The sequence below is a fragment of the Hippoglossus hippoglossus genome, chromosome 16 (genome assembly GCF_009819705.1).
Source record: "Hippoglossus hippoglossus isolate fHipHip1 chromosome 16, fHipHip1.pri, whole genome shotgun sequence".
In the NCBI taxonomy this organism is placed as follows: domain Eukaryota; kingdom Metazoa; phylum Chordata; class Actinopteri; order Pleuronectiformes; family Pleuronectidae; genus Hippoglossus; species Hippoglossus hippoglossus.
This window is the reverse complement of record NC_047166.1, coordinates 6,712,481-6,733,994: the sequence shown is the minus strand read 5'-3', so window position 1 is coordinate 6,733,994 and position 21,514 is coordinate 6,712,481. Positions and strand designations below refer to the sequence as shown.

The window sequence follows — 21,514 nt, the reverse complement described above, 5'->3', positions numbered from 1 at the left end:
ACCGCAGCTTTACTCGCAGCACGATGACTCATGTTTGGCAGGCTGCTTGAACTTGAAGCTCCTACTCTCCTTCCATTAGATTGCCGAGGCTTTGACGGCCGGACAAAGACCCTCACGGGAGGGACACTCGGCTTTGTCCACTCAGCACCGCACCGCCGTGCTCCCGGTGGAACCATGTTGGAGCACAGTATCTTCTGCATAGTCTCTGAAGGTAAACACTGGGGCAACATGCTGTAAATTATTCAGACTTTGGCTAAAAACAACACAGACGGTGGGGGGGCTGTCACACCGAGACAGTGAGCGCACTAAAGATTTACTATTCAAATGCTGTGCTATTCAGCAGTTTCCAAAGGCGAGCACCAATGAGGAGCGAGACCAATGCTGTGCAACTTCACAGATCCTTGAGTTGAGTATATAACTGTACAATCTGCTTCTTCTTCAGCCAGAAACGTTTCCACAAAGTGCCGTCAAACTTTTCTTTTAATCAATTCCTTGTGAGTACAAGCCAAAGATCTGCATGAATAAATATCAGCTTTTCACTGATGCAATGCACTAAGATACAGTATCAGGCCTTATAAGAAAGATTGAGTCAATGTCACCCATCTGGGGAGATGGAAGCAGCTACTGACGACCTTGAGATGGACAAAGCCTGATGGGTAAAGAGAGGGACGAAGAATAGCGGAGTGAGTCTATGAAAGAGTTCAGCTGGGAGACAAGACATTGTGTTTCCCTTGTCAAAGCATGCCACTATTAAATAAGCATTCCTCGGGCAGCGATGTGCTCCGACAGAGAGGGGCCATTGTTGTGGTCTCTGCTTGGCAACGGGACGGCAGCCAAAACACTGCAGTGACAGCGAGAGGGGAGCGGTAGTGAGATGGAGTGAAAGAGGAGGAGGAATACACTCCTCCGCTCTACTTGTTGTCAGTGCAGTTTTAGGACAAAATGTAACTTTGTGGAAAGATATATGAAAGAAGACCCCAGGTATGTATGAAGTGATGAAATAAGAAAAAGGAAAAAGAGCTTTCTACCGAAGAAAAGGTAATCCCCATGGCAACACTGGTTTTAGTGTTTGTGACTGACTTCATTTAAACCCAAATAAATCTCGTGCCTCCTCTCTTACTTAATTGAGCGAAAACCCATAAAATGAGGATTTAGTGTCATTTAACATCGTAATTATCAAACAATTCCCTACAACAGTTTGCGATAAAATGATGCTACACAACCTCATCATCATCATCATTGTGACTACGCACATTTTCTCACAGATCCCTTTGGGCAGATATGACAGTTTGGGTTTTGTGTTGCTTGGAACCCTGGGAGCACTTTCCCATTCACCTGGGAACTGGAGCTACTAACAACTGGCTGTCTGACAAGACTGCGGGAGAGACTGTGATCCATACTGTCAATGATGGAGAGAATGAGAATGTAACGTACTCCGGATCGTAGGTGGCCCTCACAATGAATACCAATGAAACGTGAAGCTCTCTGGGGGAGATGGGATGGGAGCTGAGGGAGAGGGGGACCGCTGCTGCGTAGCGAGGGACTGAAACAAGGGCTGATTGATGGAGGGAGCAACTGTGTGAGCTGCCAGACAACCAGGAGTGTACGATACACGTCTTTGAGCTAATGCAAAAAGAAAACTATGAACTGTGGCTGCAACTAACAGTTATTTCCTTTAGTGTTTAATCTGCTGAAATTCTTTAGTTGAGAAGGCATGTGATCTAAAAATCATAATTGTCTGAACTACCGTCAGACCCAAAGAAATATCATCTACTATGATATCAAATTTAAAAAGCAGAAATTCTCACCTGAAAAAGTTTTGTTCAATAAATGACTGAAACATTATTTGATTAAAATGGTCTGCTCTTGTTTTATTTCAGTAAAATAATCAACTACTCATTTGAGAAAGGGTTGGATCTTTTAATGAATGCATCCCTGCTGTGTTTCCATCATGCACATTACCGCATGTGTACAAAAGTGTTAACAATGAAGCACTCATCCCTGCTGACAGTATTCTGCTGATTAACAGATACTAATAATAACTTGCAAAGTAGCATTGTAATATCTCACCGAAGGCCGTGAAGGAGAAGAGGAATGAAAGTTAGCAAATGTGAATAAAGTCAATGCACGTCTTCTTTAAATGGCTCGTAAAGAAGTCTTTAAACTTAAAAAAAAAAAAAAATTTGACATTTATCATGATAATTATCGATATCGACTGTTGTGAAATTCATCACAAACGATGCATTTAGCTGTTGAACGTTTCACAAAATTTTTACTTTGTTTTCAAGAAACTGCCACAGAGCAACTTTAACATTTAAAAGGTCTGGTAAGTTCCAGTCAATCGGGGACGTCTGCTTGTCCTAATCTGACATGCTGATGATATTTGGAAGGCTGTGACCCGAGCAAACAACATTGGGACATACTCATGTCGGGCTTTAAAGAGTAAGCTTAAGTAATATTTGCACAGATGAACTGATGCAATGACAAAATCTGCTCAACAATCCATGAACTCATGTTCTCATGTGGTGCATTCATGTGTGAAATCGTTGCATAATCGGGAATAAGAGTCCAATTTTATTCTGTTATTCCTACAGTACAACACAGGGGGTTGCTTGTGTCACCTGAGTAACTGCCTCTTCAATAATAACACTCCAGCTTCCTAAAGGATCTGCCCCCAGGGGACAGCTACAGCCAAAAGCCATTAGACCACCCTCCGATGACATCACCTGCATTATTCATATTCACAAATCAATGCACAACAACTTCCTTTAGAGAGGCTGGAGTTTCCAGCAAGACTAAACATGGAAATTCACTTTGATGCATCTTATTATTGGACGGACAGAGACAGTGGGTCAGCAGTTCACAAGCTTGACGACCGTCTGTCCTCAGCGTTCCTGAAGAGCTTTATGTCTTGTATGGTTATTTCCCATGAAAGATTTAAGATATTGTGTTTTGCCAGTGTCAGACTCTCCCTGGTTTAAAGCTGCAATGGACCTGGTTCCTTCATATGAATCTTACATCTCACAGACAGATCACTATCAATGTTGTGGTTTACTTATATATTTGGTTAAATGTGCCTATATGAAATCGTTAATTACACAAACGTGCAGAAAAAATGTTTCTTCACAGCTATTTATAATCAAGTTAAGTTTTAACCAATAAAATAAAAAGCTTCAATCACATTTCTTTGTCATTATGTTTTGATAACAACATCTTAGGAATTATTACCAATTATTTTTTCAAATATATATATCAGCTGATTTATTGGTTTAACAATAGAGATTTTAAGCCAAGCTCTTAGGTTGAAGTTTTCAAATAATCCAAAGCCTCTTAGTGAAGCCTTGTTACTATGACTACATTAACATATTATTAGAATCTTCTCTTTCTAAGGTGGTAGAAAGTATAAATCATTCTTAAGAGCATCTTAAAGTTACTGTCCTGCCGGGATTGCTTTTGTTAAACCTCCATTTCAAATGGATATTCAACAGCTATGAGATCCTGCAAAGTGGGTCAGAGGAGGTTCAGGAATCTGCAGCATGTTGTGCATGATCATTGGTTGAACATCACACTGTAACTCTGCACCACAGCTCAGTTGCCCCCCCATCACGACTCCCTATGGGGGCCTCTATAGCTGCAGGTGTGGAACAAAGCCCCATGCACTGAACCCGTTTACATGCAAACTTAACACAATGGGAGAAGATATCTAAGTCAGCAGAAAGGGTAAAGGAACCCCTGCAGAAGTCGGTGGGTAATGCATGCATGCACAAGCACAGTGTGGGAGCAGAACGGCAGGTTGAGAAACAGCAGGTGAGGAGCTGCCACCTCCTTGTTAGAGGCAGGTCTGGTTGGTCGAAATGCATTCGCAACTCCAAATGTTGGTTTGGGAAAATGTGAGGCAGCCTCTGAGAAGCACTGTGGTACATTCAGTCCCAGAGCACAATTACAGAGGAATTCACTGCCTTACAGTTTGGCTTATGACATTGGGGAGTACGGTTAAAACTGGGACAACTGCTAATTCCGTCACAGAAAATGGGATTTAGAAGAAATGCAATTTCACAGCATAATATTTCGTTAGAGCAGGTTATAAATACACAGAGCCGAGGCTGCTTCTTTTTATGTCACATCACCTCGGGACCTGCAGGGCAAGAGAGCCCTTCTGGTTTGATTATTTTAATAACAGAGTAGGACTATTAATGTCAAAATACAACAACAATTAGATGAGAAAAGAATTAGAATAATAAGGAAGCAGAGGTGAGAGGATATGTCCTTGCAACAGCATGGACCCACATTGTAATGGGAGTCGGTTCGTATCAACACAGCTATATGTGCTATAGGATCTGACAGGCAACTGTTCTAAGCACAGCACACAGCTATTTTTCTACCTGTTCATCAGGGACCTATGAATCAGGGTAAGAAAAACCCTGTGTCCTCTGAAACAGAGAAAAACACATGACTCACTGTATGACAGAATCAGCAAACTATGACAGCACATTCATATGACACTGTTTGCTCATTCCCAGCTCAGGGAGGGATACTTTCGGTCGAGAGAAGCTGTAAGAAGGAAGATACAAAAACAAGCCGACATGACGGATGTTAAAAAAATATGTAGGAGTTACTGTTCGTTTTGAAATGATCTTGGTGTCATGATCAGCTGGTCAGATGTGATGAATTCAATCTAGAACTGCTGCTAGTTCCCAGTGCAACACCCAGAGCGCAGAGTGAAAATATAGGGCATGACATGGAATATTTATGAAGCCGAGAACTGTGCTCTTAAAACAACCCTTTCTGCCTCCTGCCAAACAGATAGGAAAAGATGTTACCACACAATCAGACCACCAACAAATTTAACTAGAGGCTTATAATACAATAGTGGCACCATTTAAATATAACTAATCTTTTAAAAAAACATAGTAAACAGTGTGTAAATCCACTTCATTCTCCTGAAAAATGTAAATGAGGCAAACAAAGTGCAGAGGAAATGGAATTGAGTGTGAAATCCAAAGAGTGGAACGGGGAAAAGGGCGGCAACGAGGGAAAAAAAAGGAAAAGAAGAACTCTGGAAACAGCCAGAGAATGGACCTGCATCTCATTTGGGCCATGGGACTAATGAACTACCTCATCGCTTACCCCCCTAACCCGGCGCCCCTTCACCCTGTTGTGTCCCTACTGCAGCGAATAGGGTGATGTAAGAGGGCAAAAGGGGGCCCAGACACACAGGAAGCGCAGTGTAAACAACAAGCAGCGACTCCACGCCAGACCGGGGCCTGCGTGTGTGTGTGTGTGTGTGTGTGTTTAGAGAGCAAAGTTTTCATTAGACGTGCTTTCAGCTGAGAACTACAATTTCAACAGGAACTGAGAAAATATCATTAACTGATGCAAACTGCACTTAAAAAAACAGCACAAAAGATCCTTCAGCATCCCAGCAACGAGTGGTTGTAATTACTGATTGCAGTTTCCATTATGTCTAAAAAGAAATTGATCGGTTCGTTAAAACAAACAGAGAAGTTTGAGAAGAATTATCACATTTTCTTGCTTGTTTGGCTGATCAACATTCCAAAAAACAATTTTTGGGGTGATTCAGATAGGGGCTGTAACTGAAGGTTATTTTCATTATCATATCTCCAGTTTGCCAACTACTTCTTGGCTAATCCATTCATTTTTAAATCGCATAAAAATAACTGCAAATACTTCAATATCCCAGGGGCAACGCTGACATACCTGAACAGACCAACGCTCCAAAACCCAAAGATCATCTATTTATTTACACGAAGGCATCAAAGTCTCACGATAGAGAGGCTGAAACTGGGGAACGTTTGACATTTCTGCTTGAAAAATGGCATTTTCATTATTATCAAAGTGGTTTTGATTGACTATTCAAATTATTGCCTGACTGTTTCAGCTCGAACACAAAATAAAATTGGTCAAAGAGGTCTGATGCAGACTGATGGGCCCATTGGCCACGCTATGATTGCTGTCTGCTGGATACCAACCAACAAGGACAGAAGACACTTCAAAAGACAACATTCCTTCATGGCATGTCAAGTGACCGAGGAATACTACTGTCTCTGTCAGTGGCTGGAGCAGTTTTCATCCCATCACCTGGCCCAGGCTGAGGATAAAGCCTGCAGTTTAGTTTCTGCCCTCTCCCGCACTATGAGCCAAAGCCCCCACGCTGACAACGAGCTCAGCCTATCTGAACTAGCAGCAGCTCCCCTGGGACCCTGCATTCGCCACCAACATGCTACAACATAAACAAATAAGTGACCTAGACAGCTTGACCAGCTGGTGGCCGAGAGTGTCGAGAACCGCCAAACTGAGGGACTCTCGACGTGACATTAGAGGATGTGGTTGAATTTCTGGGCCGCACAAGCTGCCATTCATAGCTGGAAGCAGTGTATTGGCATGCCAGCCAGTTGCTCCTGGCAACCTGGTTTTCGTGTCCCCTTTGGGGGTTGGGAAGTGACAGCATGATCTAATTCTAATTGGTATCAATGGGTGGGTGGGGGTGTTCTGGATGAGTTTTATTCAGAATGGGATGTAAGCCATTTGTACTGGTTTTGGAAGAGTTGGATCTTTTGTGATTAAAGTTTGTGATGACCACCATTTAATCTAAAACTAATTCAACAATCAGGCCAAAATCCTTTTGACAAGAGGATCGATGCTTCACTGAGCCTCAAAAAGTCAAGATCTATAACTGATGACTGGCTAAACCCTTTTCTTTAGGAGGGGAATCTATAAATACTCTGCCCCGAAATATGACCATTAGAAAGTACATTAAATGGTATTTAATGGCCTGTGGTCAACCGGTTAAGCACTTGCAATGCTTTTCTGCCAATGCAACGTTGCCTTTATGAATTTTGCATCTGTGTGGCAGTCTATTTGTCTGTGTGAGTTCTTGTGGTAACTCACAGAGCCACCACTTGTCACCCGGTTCTAAAGCTAAAATTCATGCGTAAACAATAATCTTGTGAGGGTTCAACATACAATTACAACCAACAGTTATCATTAGCTGGATTTTTTGTCTCTCCACTCAAAAACCCAGTCCTCCTCTGTCCAGTCATGGGTTTCATAAACAGGTAACTACACAGAGGCACCTACTCCCTAGTTGTGAATCCTGTCATTTGTAAGAAATCAGGCACAAGAACTAAACGAGCTGCCAACAATAACTCCAGATAACATGTGGTACATCTGCCAGGGAATATTCAGGGTGAGTGTAATGTACAAGAAATGTGTCCTTTAGCTGAACAGGAAGTGGCCTAATATCAGCAGATAGGTCCAGTGACTGGAACTGTCAGACGAGCAGAGAGCAGACACACGTCTGGGGATATTTTCAGCCTTGATCGAGGAGGCACTGGCAGGAACAAGTGACACAGTCCAAATCTAGACTTCCCTCCCCTTGTCCTTCTTCTGTCCCAGGAAGAACGGGCGGTACAGCTGACTGATAATAGATTTAAGCAACAGCACTGCAGCATTGCACCTTCTTAACATATTGTCCCCGTCAAGACAGAGAGACAAAAAGGGTGTTAGGTAAATCAGACGCAGATCTCAAGTAGCACGTCTGTATTTAACGAGGCTCTTGTGGGGAGTTAGTTGTGAGAGTGGTATGCTTCTTTGGCATTCTGCTCGGCTGCTGCAGCATCTACAGCCACACGTAAGCCTATATTCTATCCTTTTGTTTTGTGTGGTATACTGTCTTTAGTACGTGGTGGTTTAAAAGCAGAACAGAATTGTCTTCTGTCAAATATGATATACTTGCCTTGCCTTTCTTTGAGCCAATAATTTGAACAAACTGCATCTTTGTCATTCTGGTTTCCTCCTGCTTTGGTGCAGTGAATGCATTGATTATAATTTTGTTGGAACCAATCTCCCTGAATGTCTCTGTGGGTGGAAACCGTAGAACCTGGAGAACACCCAAACAGGCCCAGGGGGAACATGCAAACTCCACACAGAACCAGCACGCTCTTGCTCTAAGGCAAAAGTGCCATGAAACCACTTCACAAACAAGCCATCCCTTTCACTAAATAACTTTCCTTTGTGCAATAACAAACTCTTCTTTCACCAAATAGTTGGGACTCTGTTACCATCTTATACTCCTGCAGCTGACAGCAAATTACAGGTGGTCCTTAACAAGACACAACTCTCTGAATGATCAACTGTATTATATTTCAAAGCCCAAAATCCCAAAGGATCCAAAGAGATGAAGACGGGTTATGATTCATTCATTCAAGTCATTCTTCAAACACATTGTCAATAAGTGCTCGAGGCAAAATGTAAAGTATCTTTTGAGTATCTTCTAAAACTGTAGCCCCCAGGCATTTCTTTAAGTGTGGCTAATAACTTATCACACTCATCATCATCACAACAGCCTTATAACACAGCTTGTATCAATTATTTGTCATATAATTAGCATTTAAGTGACATTAGCTGGTGAGACCACAGAAACGTTCTCTGGGGTATTTGAGCCACCAGGTGGGTTAAACAGGTTAATGGGTGATTCAAGGGCAGGCAAGTTCAACTTTAATCTTAATTTAATTAGTATAACCAGTGCAAACAGTATTTGTAGAGATTGTTCTGGTAAATAAGATGTCTCTCTATTTCACTTTCAGGAAGGACTCACCAGGGCATACAAACACAAACATGAACTGAGGCAGCATGCACGTATTGACCACTTTTTAGTAGCTATTACCCGGTGGAGACGGAGAGTTTGCAGACTTTGAGTGCTGGTTAATGGGAAGGCTTTCTACATCATTTGCCTTTCCAGAGCACTGGGTTTGAGATTCACCTCTACTGGCCTGTGAGAGGTCGATGTCTGGGCGGTGTGATTTACACCATCAGGGTGCTACAGAGCGGGCTGGCAGTGACGTGATGCCTCCTCTATGTGGATCGTTCTCGATAAGGCAATAGCAATTGTTTTGTTTTCACAGTTTTCACATTACTGCTTGTGTTGCCTTCCGCTTTTCTCATTCAGTGTTGTCATTGCAGCTTTATTCCCCTCTGTGGACTATCCTAAACCAACAGGACAGATGGGCTCTTGCACACAGACATAAACATGTCCATAGTAAAGGTTGCACATGTATGGATTGTCCATTAAAGGCACCAGAGAAGCTACTTCAGCATTGAACGCACTCCTTGAGTATTTGGACAGTGACAACATTTTGGGCTCTCTACTCCATAATATTGGATTTAGAAATGAAACAATGACTCTGCAGTTCAAGTGCCAACTTTCAGCTTAAGCTTAAGAGTGAACAGTGAAGGAATTGTAGCCCAAACATAACAAAAATATTTTCAACAATTCAGCTCTGACACCGTTCAGACCAATATGTGAAAACCTCAACTCGATTATTAAAACCTCAGTGTTATTATTTTAAATCCAGTGGAGCACAGAAAAGCCGAAACAGCTGAAAATGTGTCACAGTCTAAAAACTGCGCCGTAGTTTCAAAAGCAGAGCTCAGCGCCACAGTGCTGGCACGACTTCAGTCAGATCTTTGTGACTCAGATGTTACTGTTCACTTCTCGTCTCTCTCAGAACTTCATTGGAACAGGGCTGAGCGAGAGCTTTGAACATATCAGAACATGTGGGAACCAGAGAGCCCCCAGTTTCTCGCTTCAGAGGAATAATCAATGAATCAATGAACCAAAAGATAAGTTATATGACAAGAGTGCAGAGTTTGCTAATTTAATTATTGTAGCCACAAATGCAGTTTGTCATTTATTCTAAAAGGTAGAGATTAAAATACATTGAAAAAAGCCATTGGATTGACAATGGCACCACCCAGTAACGTTCAAATTAGATTAATAAACAGCATATAATATAACAAATATCATGTTGTACCATTATTTTCTTTGACTTGTAAATTCTGACTTAAAGCTTTACATTTTCCAGCCCACACAACAGCAGATTACAGATCTATTGCTTCAAATATACAGTATAAAGCCTGACTGATTCATTTATAGTTATTTATATTACTTTTATGGTTGGACTGTAAAATATCAAGCCTCAAATACATTTCTTTGACATAAGAATTTGATGATGGCATCTTAAGAATCAACCAATGATATATTGGTATTAGAATAACTTTACTGCCCAACATGGGGATCGGCATCAGCCCATAAAAATCCATATGTCAGGTCTAAATTAATATCTGTACGGGTTAGTGTTACAGTGGCATGCACATTTACTGCATTACCACAAATACAACCATGAAGGCAAATTAATCTCTTTATATTCACAAATATTCAGTCAGAAGTTTTTGTTTTCCTACATGACAGAGGATGATGATGCTGCATTTCATACATAAGTGGTTTCCACATGTGGCTGACCTGTCATACACGTCTCCCGCAGGACGTGAAACATCTCATCATGACACACACGTCACCACCACACACTGTTCACAATTAATAACAAAGCAAAAAGCTTCTCTCTCCTCTGTAATTGTCAGGCTCCATTATCAGGCTGCGGATCTCGCTGTGCTCACGGGATCCCGGCCAATGCCAGTTTACAAAGATACTGTCGCAGCTCTCTCCAAAAACGGGACATGGTTGCACGTATTCCACCGATTACATAACGACTCCTGCGGCTGAAGATGTGTAACCGACTGATCCTGGTCACTACAGGCTCAACAGCTGAAAGCCGGTGGATTCTCCTGCATCACACAATAAACAAGGATCTGTCTCCCTGTCAGTCTGCTGAGGCTCAATATGTCTGTCGTCAGGCAGCTTGTGTTGTTTTTGAATTGCTTATAACAAAGTTTGCATTATGTCTCATTAAAAAAATGTAAGCATCACCTCTTAGACACGGTGCAACTCCAGTAAGCATTTCCAGTGAGGCTAGAAAAGGCTAATCACAAGGGGAGCAAAGTAAAAAAGTGTCCATTCATCTCAGCTGGTCACAGCTTATCTGTTCAGGTAGGGAAATTAAAGAAGACAACCAAACAGAGCCGACTGTCAGAGAGTGTCGCAGAGCACGGAGAGGAGAAAGCCTGAATAAGGAAAAGAGGGATTAGGAGATCTTCTCCAAAAGTCCTGACAGCAGGTTTTCACAATGATTGGCCAGGCCCTCGGCAGCTCTGGTGCAAAGGCAAAGGGGTTCACAAGCAAGACAGATCGAGTGAGTCCTCTTTAGTGGCAGGATTCCAACAAAAGAAGAAAGAAAATACGTCTGGGAGGATTTTTATGTTTGCAAACTACCATTAATGAGGTAATAAGTCAGGAAAACATGTCTTTTATCTGAGGTTTTTAGTGATGAGTGAGGCCCTCTCTGGTATCATAAGAGGAAATAATCTTCCTCAAGATGAATGTTATAACAATATTTTGAGTGTCATCCTGAGGTGCTGGAGTGTGGGAACAAACTGCTTATTAGAGAAAGCTTGAGAAGCAACTTTGGATAATTTTTAGTGAGCATGAGAAGCACATCATCAGTCTGGCTGATGCATCACATACACAGGGCCTGATGTAGGATGGCAGCTTCTCCCGGCTACATATAGAGTATGTTATTCTGAACATGGCTGTTTAAAGACACTCCACTCTGATTCCCACGATCAGGGTGGAGCACGACTCTCCTCCTGCTTGAAGCAGAGCCAGAAAAAACGAGCCGACGTCCGTCCACGCAGCCCCCTGTCAGCAGGAAGGAAGTTTGCTGTTGTCAGAGGGAGGTGACATTGTGAAGTCCCCCGTCTATTTCCAGAAACAGGCAACATGTCGATACACAAGACTCTGGCATGGAGCCTCACAGAACCTCCTTCATTCCCCAATAGCAGGAATCCAACATACTACATGTTAACGCACATATAAACCTGTAACTAAGCCAGACTCTTCCTACACTTTGCTCTTGAACTGATCTTTTCACATCTTCCTCAGGAGTTTGTTGATGCAGCATCGAACAAACCAAGCCTGACCGCACCTGATCGACACCTATTCAACTGTAATTGTAAAAGAAAGCAGCATCCTGTGGTGGAAGAGGGGAGATGAGCGGGATGCCAGACCCCCTGCGGCTGCATCATGTAGAGCTAAACATAACATAAGGAGGGGGATGGGATGGGACTAGTGAGATTACCTCATCTAACGCAAATTGTGTTAGTGCTATTATATCACTCTGTGGGGACAGACCTGACAGCGCCACCAGGGGGAGGATCATCCAACCGGGACTCTGCATTTATAAAGAAATCACATTTTCATTCTCATTCATGCAGCAGGTTCGAATCTGCCCTGGGGGGTTTGATGGGGTGAGGCTTGAAAAACCAAAGTTGCGGGATTTGCACAGTCTCCTGGTGGATTCTTCCCAAAACTGCAGACAATTTCACCTGATTCACCTGCAGTGCAACACTTGACTGTGAAGTTCACACCAGCTCGGGGCTCCTACAACGTGTGGGAATGACAAAGCAAGTCGTGCTATTCTCTCAGATACAAAATACGACCCATCCAGCTCTACCTGGTCCAGTGGAAACTTACATGTGGCTCCTGGCAGCGCGTTTCCCTCCATGTCTCCGGCGGCAGCCTCGCTTTCCTCTCTTTTGTTCATTCCAACATGCGGCTCGGTGCTGCGCTTCCTCTCATTCCTCGGGCTGGATGTGTGTGTGTGGGGGGGGAGGAATAAAGTTGCTCCAGTTCGGCTGCACCCGACGTCCTGACCGCACCGGGCAGGGGGAATAAGATCAAAACCGGGCTCCTGAGCGGGTCCGACGAGGAGGTGGACGGACAGAGAAGCGGAGTAGGGTCTGTGAGGAGGTGCGGACGGAGGAGGAGAAGAGCAGGAACGTGTCCGAGGAGTTTTAAATGGAGGAAACAGGTCGAGGATCAAAGGGACAAGTTTCCACCTCTCCCCACAGCTGATGCTCTGCGCGTGCGGAGCCTCCCTCTCGAGCCTGCGGACCGGACCGTACCACTCACACAACCTGAAGGGGGGGGGGGGGGATTCGCTGTTAAGCTTACCTCCGTTAAAAAGTAGTTAGTTTTAACGCTATCGAAGACACGTTAAAAGTAGCGTTGGGTTATAATACATTATTATTGTGATTTGGTGGAGTGAAAATAAACTTACACGCAAAGAAGTAGTACTTTGAAATATACAATGTTATCGGTTCACCCCCCCTGTCAAACTACAATGCTCATAGACGGTTCACACGTTGAATATAAACTTTACTACAAACTTATTATTATGTTATTATTTCCTAAAGTGTTTTTTTGTTTATTTGCTCAAACCACTACTTTTTAAAAACACATTTTAAAAATAATGATTGTGCTTAACTCACCTTCAACTTTTTAACTACATATATATTTTTTTTTTTTCAAAACGTTTTTATTCTTATATTTCTGACATAATGTTGTCAAATGTTTTGTGATTCAAACTGCTTTTTATTGTTTCCCTTCAATTCAATGGGATTAAGGTGTAAAGCCCCTTGTAACTGTGTTTTAAACGGTGCTATATAAATCAAATTTGTTATTATATTATTTCTATTACTTACTTTAAGGAGCCTTTTAATTTTAAACAAAATACAAGATTTCATATATTTTTTATTTGAGGGAAATAAATTAAATTTGGTCTTCAGATTTCATTGGATGTTTTAGTATTTCAAATAATCATAAAGGTTAAGTTTCTTAAACTGTAAATTTCTTCCATGGCACTTTCCAAAGTTGAAATTTTACTGAAAAATACATTTTTGTGTCTCTTTCGACAAAGGTCAGCCCTCTGCTTCAACTGGGACTGAACCATAATATCTCTGGTTAATTAGTTGTAATTAGTAGATTGCACATGCATGTAATTCCAGTGTAGAAACAACACTATTCCTGTCAGCATGCTTTTTGTTTTGGATGATGGATGTTTGACGTGTTAAACATGTATCTCCACCCAAGAGCTAATAAAGTCATATACTCAATTATTAAAGAAAATCAGAGACAACCTGGACCAGTTCAAAACAAGATACCAAAAAATGGGTCTTTGTTACGTCACAGCTTTAAGACTCCCGAGTGTCTTCTCATCTGCCACCTGTGGATCTCTCAGAGCATCTGCCGAGGTGGGGGCTGGGCCAGGGGCCGACCGGCACGCTTGAGAGGGAACACCCCATCAAAAGGACCCCAGTGGGGCTCTTTTGTGCAGCTGTTGAGTCGTGTTCACCCCAAACCCCCAAGAGCCACCTGTCACTGCAACTGGAAAGTGGGGGGATGCTGAAGGAGGTGGGGGTTGGGTGTGTGCTGTAGTATGTGTGTGTGTGTTTGTGGTTTGATTCTGCAGAATTAAAACCTTTTGGAGTGACGGATGAACAAAGTCCACTCTTGCCTGTGATCAGATTCTTCCTCACTGTCCTTGATTAATTCATACCAGGACTTAGATAACAGGTTTTACCAAATATCCCAGTCACCTGAAGTCATTGACGCCTGTTGATTTGAGAATGATCTGTAATTGAATCACAGATAAGTTTAGGAAACCATCAAGAGTTTCCACTCGTTTCAGGTCGAGGAAAGATTGGAGGAGAACAGGAAATGGCTTTGAATGGTAATGAAAGCTTAATGGCTTTAGCCAAAATCCCCCAGTAATTTCTCTGTTTTACATAAACTTTGCATTAGATTCCTATATGAAGTTACCAGATTGACTTTTGAGCCTTTATGAAACTTTTTCAAATGTTAGAACAAGCTTGGTTTAGACAACATCTGTGCATCATACCAGAGAAATGAATAAAATGAATCTAAATATTTTGGATGAATAAATAAATGTTAACGATGTTGTTCTCAGTATAAACATCTTTTGTACTGTTCTCTTATTCCTCCATTGATGAAACATGGATCCACCCATTTCCCATCAAACAAACAAACTCATCTAGTTTTCAATTTTAAAGATACAAGTTTCATCGTTTTCTCTTTAAACATTCTGCTTCGTGTCCTTTGGAGAGAAAACCAACAATAAATAATTCATTTTGGAAATAAAAAAGTAGCTTTTATAGCTTCCTGTTATGGATTTGCATTGGAAAATATATTTGCAGAGTAAACACAATGACTCAGAGGTCATAAAAATGTGCTCTTTACTCTTCAAGTGCTCCATGGATCCACGTTTTTAGATCTTTTGTGCAGCCTCTTCATCCGAGTATTGAAACCCTCAGATCCTTTCATCCTTTCAATCTCATCTCTATACCGAGCCCTTGAGCCTTGAGCACATACTTGCACGTGAACACCTGTGCACACAAAACACTACTTTGCAGAAAAGAGAATCGACAGGATGTACCACAATATTATGTTATTGAGCTTGTTAAAGTTTTGTGAAGACATAGTGTGAATACACTTATTTTGTTACGCTGTTAATTACACTGACCTCAGAAAGTGGATGAGGCACAAACAAATCAAACCAAAGAAAAATGTCCGGATGATTCATTTATTTTATTTCCCAGAAGCCACACTGATCAACGCAGGATCTTCTGGCCATAGTTACATTCAGAGTAGATATGACTATTTCAGAACAAACTTAAAACAGAATGCCCTTGTGATTCATAGGGGTTCTCCTAATACTTAATATAATAAAAAGAAAGTAATTTAGAATTTTTTCAAGAAAATACAGATAAATCTTTATACTTCAAACCTGCACATTAGACAGAATATCAGCTGCTGTAGCCGACAGTCTAGGAAAATTAAAGGGCCGTGGATAAAAGCATACCTCAAAGTCAGGAGGCATTTGTCCATTTATCACACATCACTGTACCATGCTGTGCTAATGAGCCCTTCAAAGTAAAGGTGGATGCAAACAGGAGAAAATAGTAGAGTTGGCCTCCATCAGATGTTTTTAAATGTTGCATATCGTGAAAGTCTGCAGGTCTGACAGACTCACATAGGTGCAGTCTGATGCCTTTATATGTTTTTTTGCCCTCACATCATCAGCAGGCTTTGAACCTGCATCTCCTCCATAAGTAAACCACTCGTGACCCTTTACTGCACATAGGAAGTGGAGGGACCCCGCCTCGTCCATCCACCCCTGAGTGCTCAAGAAAGGACTTGATTTTGGAGCTGCAGCTGCACCCCCCAATTAACTCACACACACACACACACACACACACACACACACACACACACACACACACACACACACACACACACACACACACACACACACAGAGAGATTTCGTTAAAGTGCCACTGATCACCGTAAGCAGTTCAGGCATTGAAATGAAGCAGTTAACAATGAACACTATAGGAATAAGATGGTTAACAAAATGGTTGCATTAGTAAACAAACAAGAGCAACTATTATAGAGACAATAAAACTGGCTCAAAGGAAAAAAGGTAGATGGTGTTGAGATCCAGTAACCGCAACTGTATTGATCAACTGATACTGCAGAAGTGAAGAGAGCTGCAGATGAGGCTTGATCTTCTCTCTGAGAACTGGGTTGTTTGAGCAGGAACTCACAGGACAAAGTACAGTTCCACAGGAAGAACAAAAAGACTCACGTGATCAGGGAGGGACTGAGTACTGGTAAAGTAAAGTAATTTGATTTGATTAAAAAGAAAGTTTATTTATTTTGAGAACTGCTCACCGGGAGTTTCGCTACGAAGTGCCAATTTGGCGTCCAGACAGCAACCACTTCAATAGCAGAAATCCAAGTCAGCCAATTTCCATCGTCCCAGAGATGCTGTCGAATGTGCTGAGAATTATTTTCTCAGTTTTACTTTATGAGGGAATGAGCTCAAAGCAACTTCTAAATTTGACATTTGATGCCACATCATACCTGTGTGTACCACATTTAGCAATCAATCTAATAGTTGTTGAGGCATTCTATTACTTGTTACCGCAAATAACACTCTCATACTTGAACTATGCAAGAGTCTGGGGATCACCAAGGTCAACTGGGTTTAGCCTCTAGGGAGCATGGAAGTTTGTGCAGTAACTCCTGACAATCCATCTAATGGTTGTAAAGTTATTTCAGCCATACTGCTACTGTAAGAAAGCATAATAATTCATTTTCAAATTTACTCAAACACAAGTACAAATTCAGCCAAATTACTATGACACCAGTAGGTGTAAGTTTAAATAGTTTACTTCCTATAAGACCTATGAAAAACCCAAAGAGTTTCTATCTCACACACTCTCTATTCCGAGGAACATGGTCAGCCCCACCGACAGCGAGTCTAGAGGTCAGGTCCTGTGAAAGGCAAGGGTAACCCTCAGCCTCGTAATGAAACAACAATAGCAGGAATGTCCCCAATGTCCCCAGAGGACGTGGACCCTGCCTATGTTATAGACTTCTCCACACAATATCTCTGCCTCTAGCAAACGGCTGGATTCCAAGCAGCAGGGGTGGGGTAGCATAAGGGGAGGGTGGATGTGAGGGTAATTAACTATGATGGATTTAGTGCATGAATATGTTTGCTTGCACTTGTTAAATCTGTCGGAGCTAAAGACGTTCAGCGGAGGCGGTTTTAAGATTTCAGCGATTTCATCACCAGAGTTGAGGTTGTTGGTTCAGTCCCAGAAAGTGACGCTATTTTCTGCTGTACCACTGCCTCGACTCATTATGGTCAGACGTCAGCGCCACGTGAAGGGGGCCCGCAGATTCAAGTAATTTACGACCATGATGTCTTTTGTTTCCTGTAGCGTGATTGAATCAGACACTACATCACATGTCACACTGGAGAAAAAAGTGTGTGTGAGCGCAGGGAGAGAGGTAGAGGGAGAGATAGAGTGTGGGAGAGTTGCCAGTTGCTTTGTGTTTCTCTCTGGGGTGCTGGGAAATAAAAAAAAAGAGCACTGTTTGGTTTGAATCATCTGAATTTAGTCTGCCTGTCATTGTGGGCTGGGGTTTTCAACAGAGTTGGGAGGTCCTGCTGTATCGCATCCAAGATTCTTGTAATTTCCATGTTTTAGATACAGTGTGTTTGGACCTGAGGCGACGCCTCAGTGTGACTGAGTGAGGCAAAGACCGGAAAACATCCTCCATCTTTCTTTTGTTAGCAGGAGGGTAATGTAATGCAAATTTGTAGATCCCATTAAGTCGATGTATTCTTCTACTTACCCAAGCTTCCCAACCACTGCATCAGTATGACCAAGCAGAAAATGTGATGAAACCCTATGTTTTACTTCTTCGAGTCGCCCAATGACCATACACACGACAAGATGAGACGGCCTGAAACTCAGCTTTAGATAATATGTGACGCTGATGTTTCTTTGCCTCTGTGCTCATTTGCACGTCTCGTGAATTGGATGAGTTGTGAGTCCATCTGCAGATGTTGAAATAGATTTACAGAAAAGTTGACCACAAAACACAGAAAACATTTAAAAAATCACTTTCACGGATTGAATAAAAACTCTAGTGACGAGTGACCGGAGTCTCCAGTAAAGTTAAAACAAGAAACTAGACTCTACATCAACTATTTAAGATTGTGTGGACTTTCCCTCTCCATATTTTGTACTTATAGCAGCTGAAAGAATCTTGACACCTCTTATGAAACCACATTTAAATAGGCTAGATCCTAGATATGCATGAAATTACAAACTCTCCATGACAAATAAACCAATGTGTCGGATTTTTTCAAGCTTCACATGTATTTCCTGTTGAAAAATGCCCAATCTCACAATGTTAAAGACAGTGATTAAAACAATTCCTGCACCTGTCCACTGATCTGGATCTGCACCAAAATTCAGGAGCTATTCCCTCGCTCATTTCACTTCCTTCCTCCAAGTTCTGTGATGATCCATCTTGTAGTTTTTCCATAATCCTGCTAACTAACAACATAAAACGTAATCTCATTGGTGGACGTAACAACAGGGTCTGAGGTCGACCAATAAACAACAGCATCATTGTTTATTCATGGAATTGTCTATTTTGAACTTCTATCACTTTAGACCGTTCCCCACACGGCACACAATAAAGACGGCAGCTAACACAGGCCACCGCTGCTGATAAACACCTCACGCACGGCTCCTCCTTGAAGGTTCTTCCCGGCCTCCTTACCAACAGGTGGCATCACCATGGGCTCGTTTCACTTCTTCCACGTGGAATGTGATTCCGCAGCAGTATGTCTCAAACAGCCCAGAGCCTGGCAGACCATGACGCAACGGCCTAAAAACGTGCCATCAGTCAGAAGCAGGGCCAAAACACGTGGAGTTGGCTCCTCTCTCCGCTTGCCCCCCCGGGGCCCCTATCTATTCTCCTTTTCCTCATCTCCCTCCCTCCCTCCCTCCCTCCCTCTCTCCCTCTCTCTCTCCTACCCCCAGCCCCTCCACCGCCATTCTGCTCCACCGCACTCCCTGTTTGTGAGTGCATGAATCGCTCCATTTCACCGTACCCAACTTCCAGCCCACTACCAATCCCACAACTGCTTCAATAATAGAACCCCCCGCTCCTTGTGCTTTCATTTCCATGACAACCCACAATGACAGAGAGAGAGAGAGAGAGAGAGAGAGAGAGAGAGAGAGAGAGAGGGGCAAGGGGGGGTTAGCAGTGCCGTGAATGAGAGGGCGGGAGTGCTTTCCCTTGACCCCTGGTTCTATTTGTAAGGAGGGAAGCCTGAGCTTCCGTGAGGTTAAACTGACCAATCAAGACAACGCAAGCAGCAACATATCGCTCAGTCATCACACAAGGTGCAAACTGGCAAGTTAACCTAATGTGGTAGTTGTACTTTATCAAGGAAAAAGAGGCAATAAAAGAAGCAGAGAACATACAAGACTAACTACAGGAAGTGCAAGGATGTAATGAAGGAGCTAAATGTTGTGTCATCATGCAAAAACATCCACAATGACAATGCTGGCATGCAGGTGCATATAATGCTGAGTTAAATTGCACACTCTAATACTGCTAAACAACAGATGATGCAGATGAAAACATAACTTCTTGTTGACGGATGTTACAATAATGACCTTCAGATTGTTACGATACAAAATTAATGTGTACAAATATTTCAATAATCCATCCAATGGTTGTAAAGATATTTCTCCCAAAAAAGCATCATTTCCCAAAGGGTTATTTATTTCATGCATGAATATACATTCATTTCATGTGACAAATTAATTTCCTTTGTCACTTTTTGAAAGGTCTCATCGATGCTAAAGGTCGCCAGGTCACTACACTGTGATTGAAATCAGTGATTGAGGGTCGTACAGAACGAATGAGAGTGACACCAACACAACAGAGATAAACAGGTCGAGCCACAGGGAAGATTTGTGACACACATGTAAACACACATGCTCTTACACATGTGTAAGTATGCAATCATGCACACACACACACATATAAAATTAATCTTTTAATTCAACTCCCTGGATTACGGCCAGGATTAATTCTTTAACCCGCCCCCAGAACTGGTGAGGGAATACTGCTGTAACCATTGTAGTTGTCCATCCTTTATGTGTCAGTGTCATGTCTGTTGTTGTGGGCGAACCTTTCTCAGAACGTGGAACAGAGGAGATAACGTGACGATACTGACGTCCAGTTAATAGTTTGTAAGATTATTCTCTTCTTCTCTTGAGGTTCCAAACAAAAAACAAAGCTCCAGAGGACAAATGCTGCAGCAGCAATTGACAATTGTTAAATATTTCCTGAACTGAAAGTGTATGCAGAGAGCACATCCCTCCACTAAGGCCCAGGAGTCCCCTTATGAATACACATTCGTTTATTGATTACATGTATTTGGATCTGCACCAAATTGCACACACTCATAAATATCAGTCCCCTACACATGCCTAATCAATATCCATGAATTATTTTAATGAGAATCAACTAAAACTTGAAAAAACGCTGCATCATAGGCAGAACGGCAGACGATAAAATCAGGGAATGGCGACTACTGGATCTAAAAAAATACAGATATGTCTGAAGCATGTGTGAGATAAATCATTCTATTTATATACAGGTGAAAATATCAACACAGTAAAGCGCCTTCGACACCCGGGGGAGTGGCAGCAATGCACAAAATGTTCTCATAATGTGTCACGTGATCATGTTTCACACTCCACTGTAAAACTGTGTGACTGGATCTGTGCATGCATGTAGTGAATGTGTGCGTAAGTAGTTAGAGTTAATTTGATCTCGTAAAACAAATGATTAATTGGTTTCTAACAAGCACTCAAAGCGATGGTGCACTCAAACACAGAGACAGGGTTTAATCTGCAGAGTGGAGGAGAAAGTCTGAGCTTCGCTGCAACACTACTGCTCCATTTCTAAATCAGAACCTGCAAGGAATTGTCTTATTTTTCTTCCCTTTGCACGTGAGTTCAGTCCAGGACAGCGGGGGAAGACCTGTCCCATGGGCGCTGGCAAGGAAGAGAGTGAGCTCACTAATCCCATGAGGTCCTGGGCCTCCCAGTGTGGCACCCACAACCCCCCCCCAAGACCCCGACAAAATCCTGCTGACAGCAGTCCTCATTGTTTGCCTATCGCTGGCTTAGCTCCACCTCCACGCAGAGCAGAGAGGGAGAGTTCATTATTAAAGGAAGAACAGAGCAATATTAAAGACAATACAGATATAGTTTCCTTATAGCTCACATTTCTACTTAAAAAATGTGGAAAACTAAAGAATGTGACAAGGAGATCGATGCATGTTTCAG

General features: G+C 42.3%; 2 protein-coding genes across 9 annotated transcripts in view; both read right to left on the bottom strand.

Annotated features, from left to right (window-relative positions):
• The window catches only part of map7d1a (MAP7 domain containing 1a), a 36,815-nt gene extending 23,968 nt beyond the window's left edge, over window positions 1-12,847 (bottom strand). For 5 of the 8 annotated variants that reach the window (XR_004616600.1, XR_004616601.1, XM_034612186.1 and 2 more), the window contains exon 1: window positions 12,449-12,847. Coding sequence is in view for 6 of the 8 variants with exons in the window: in XM_034612186.1 (XP_034468077.1) it covers window positions 12,449-12,518 (70 nt within the window). In the remaining 2 variants the exon portion in view is untranslated. The remainder of the gene's footprint in view (window positions 1-12,448) is intronic. The other 3 variants (XM_034612183.1, XM_034612184.1, XM_034612187.1) reach the window with 1 other exon arrangement.
• Window positions 1-21,514, bottom strand: part of LOC117777400 (hemicentin-1-like) — a 1,765,934-nt gene that overhangs the window by 233,769 nt on the left and 1,510,651 nt on the right. The gene's annotated exons all lie outside the window — the stretch shown is intronic.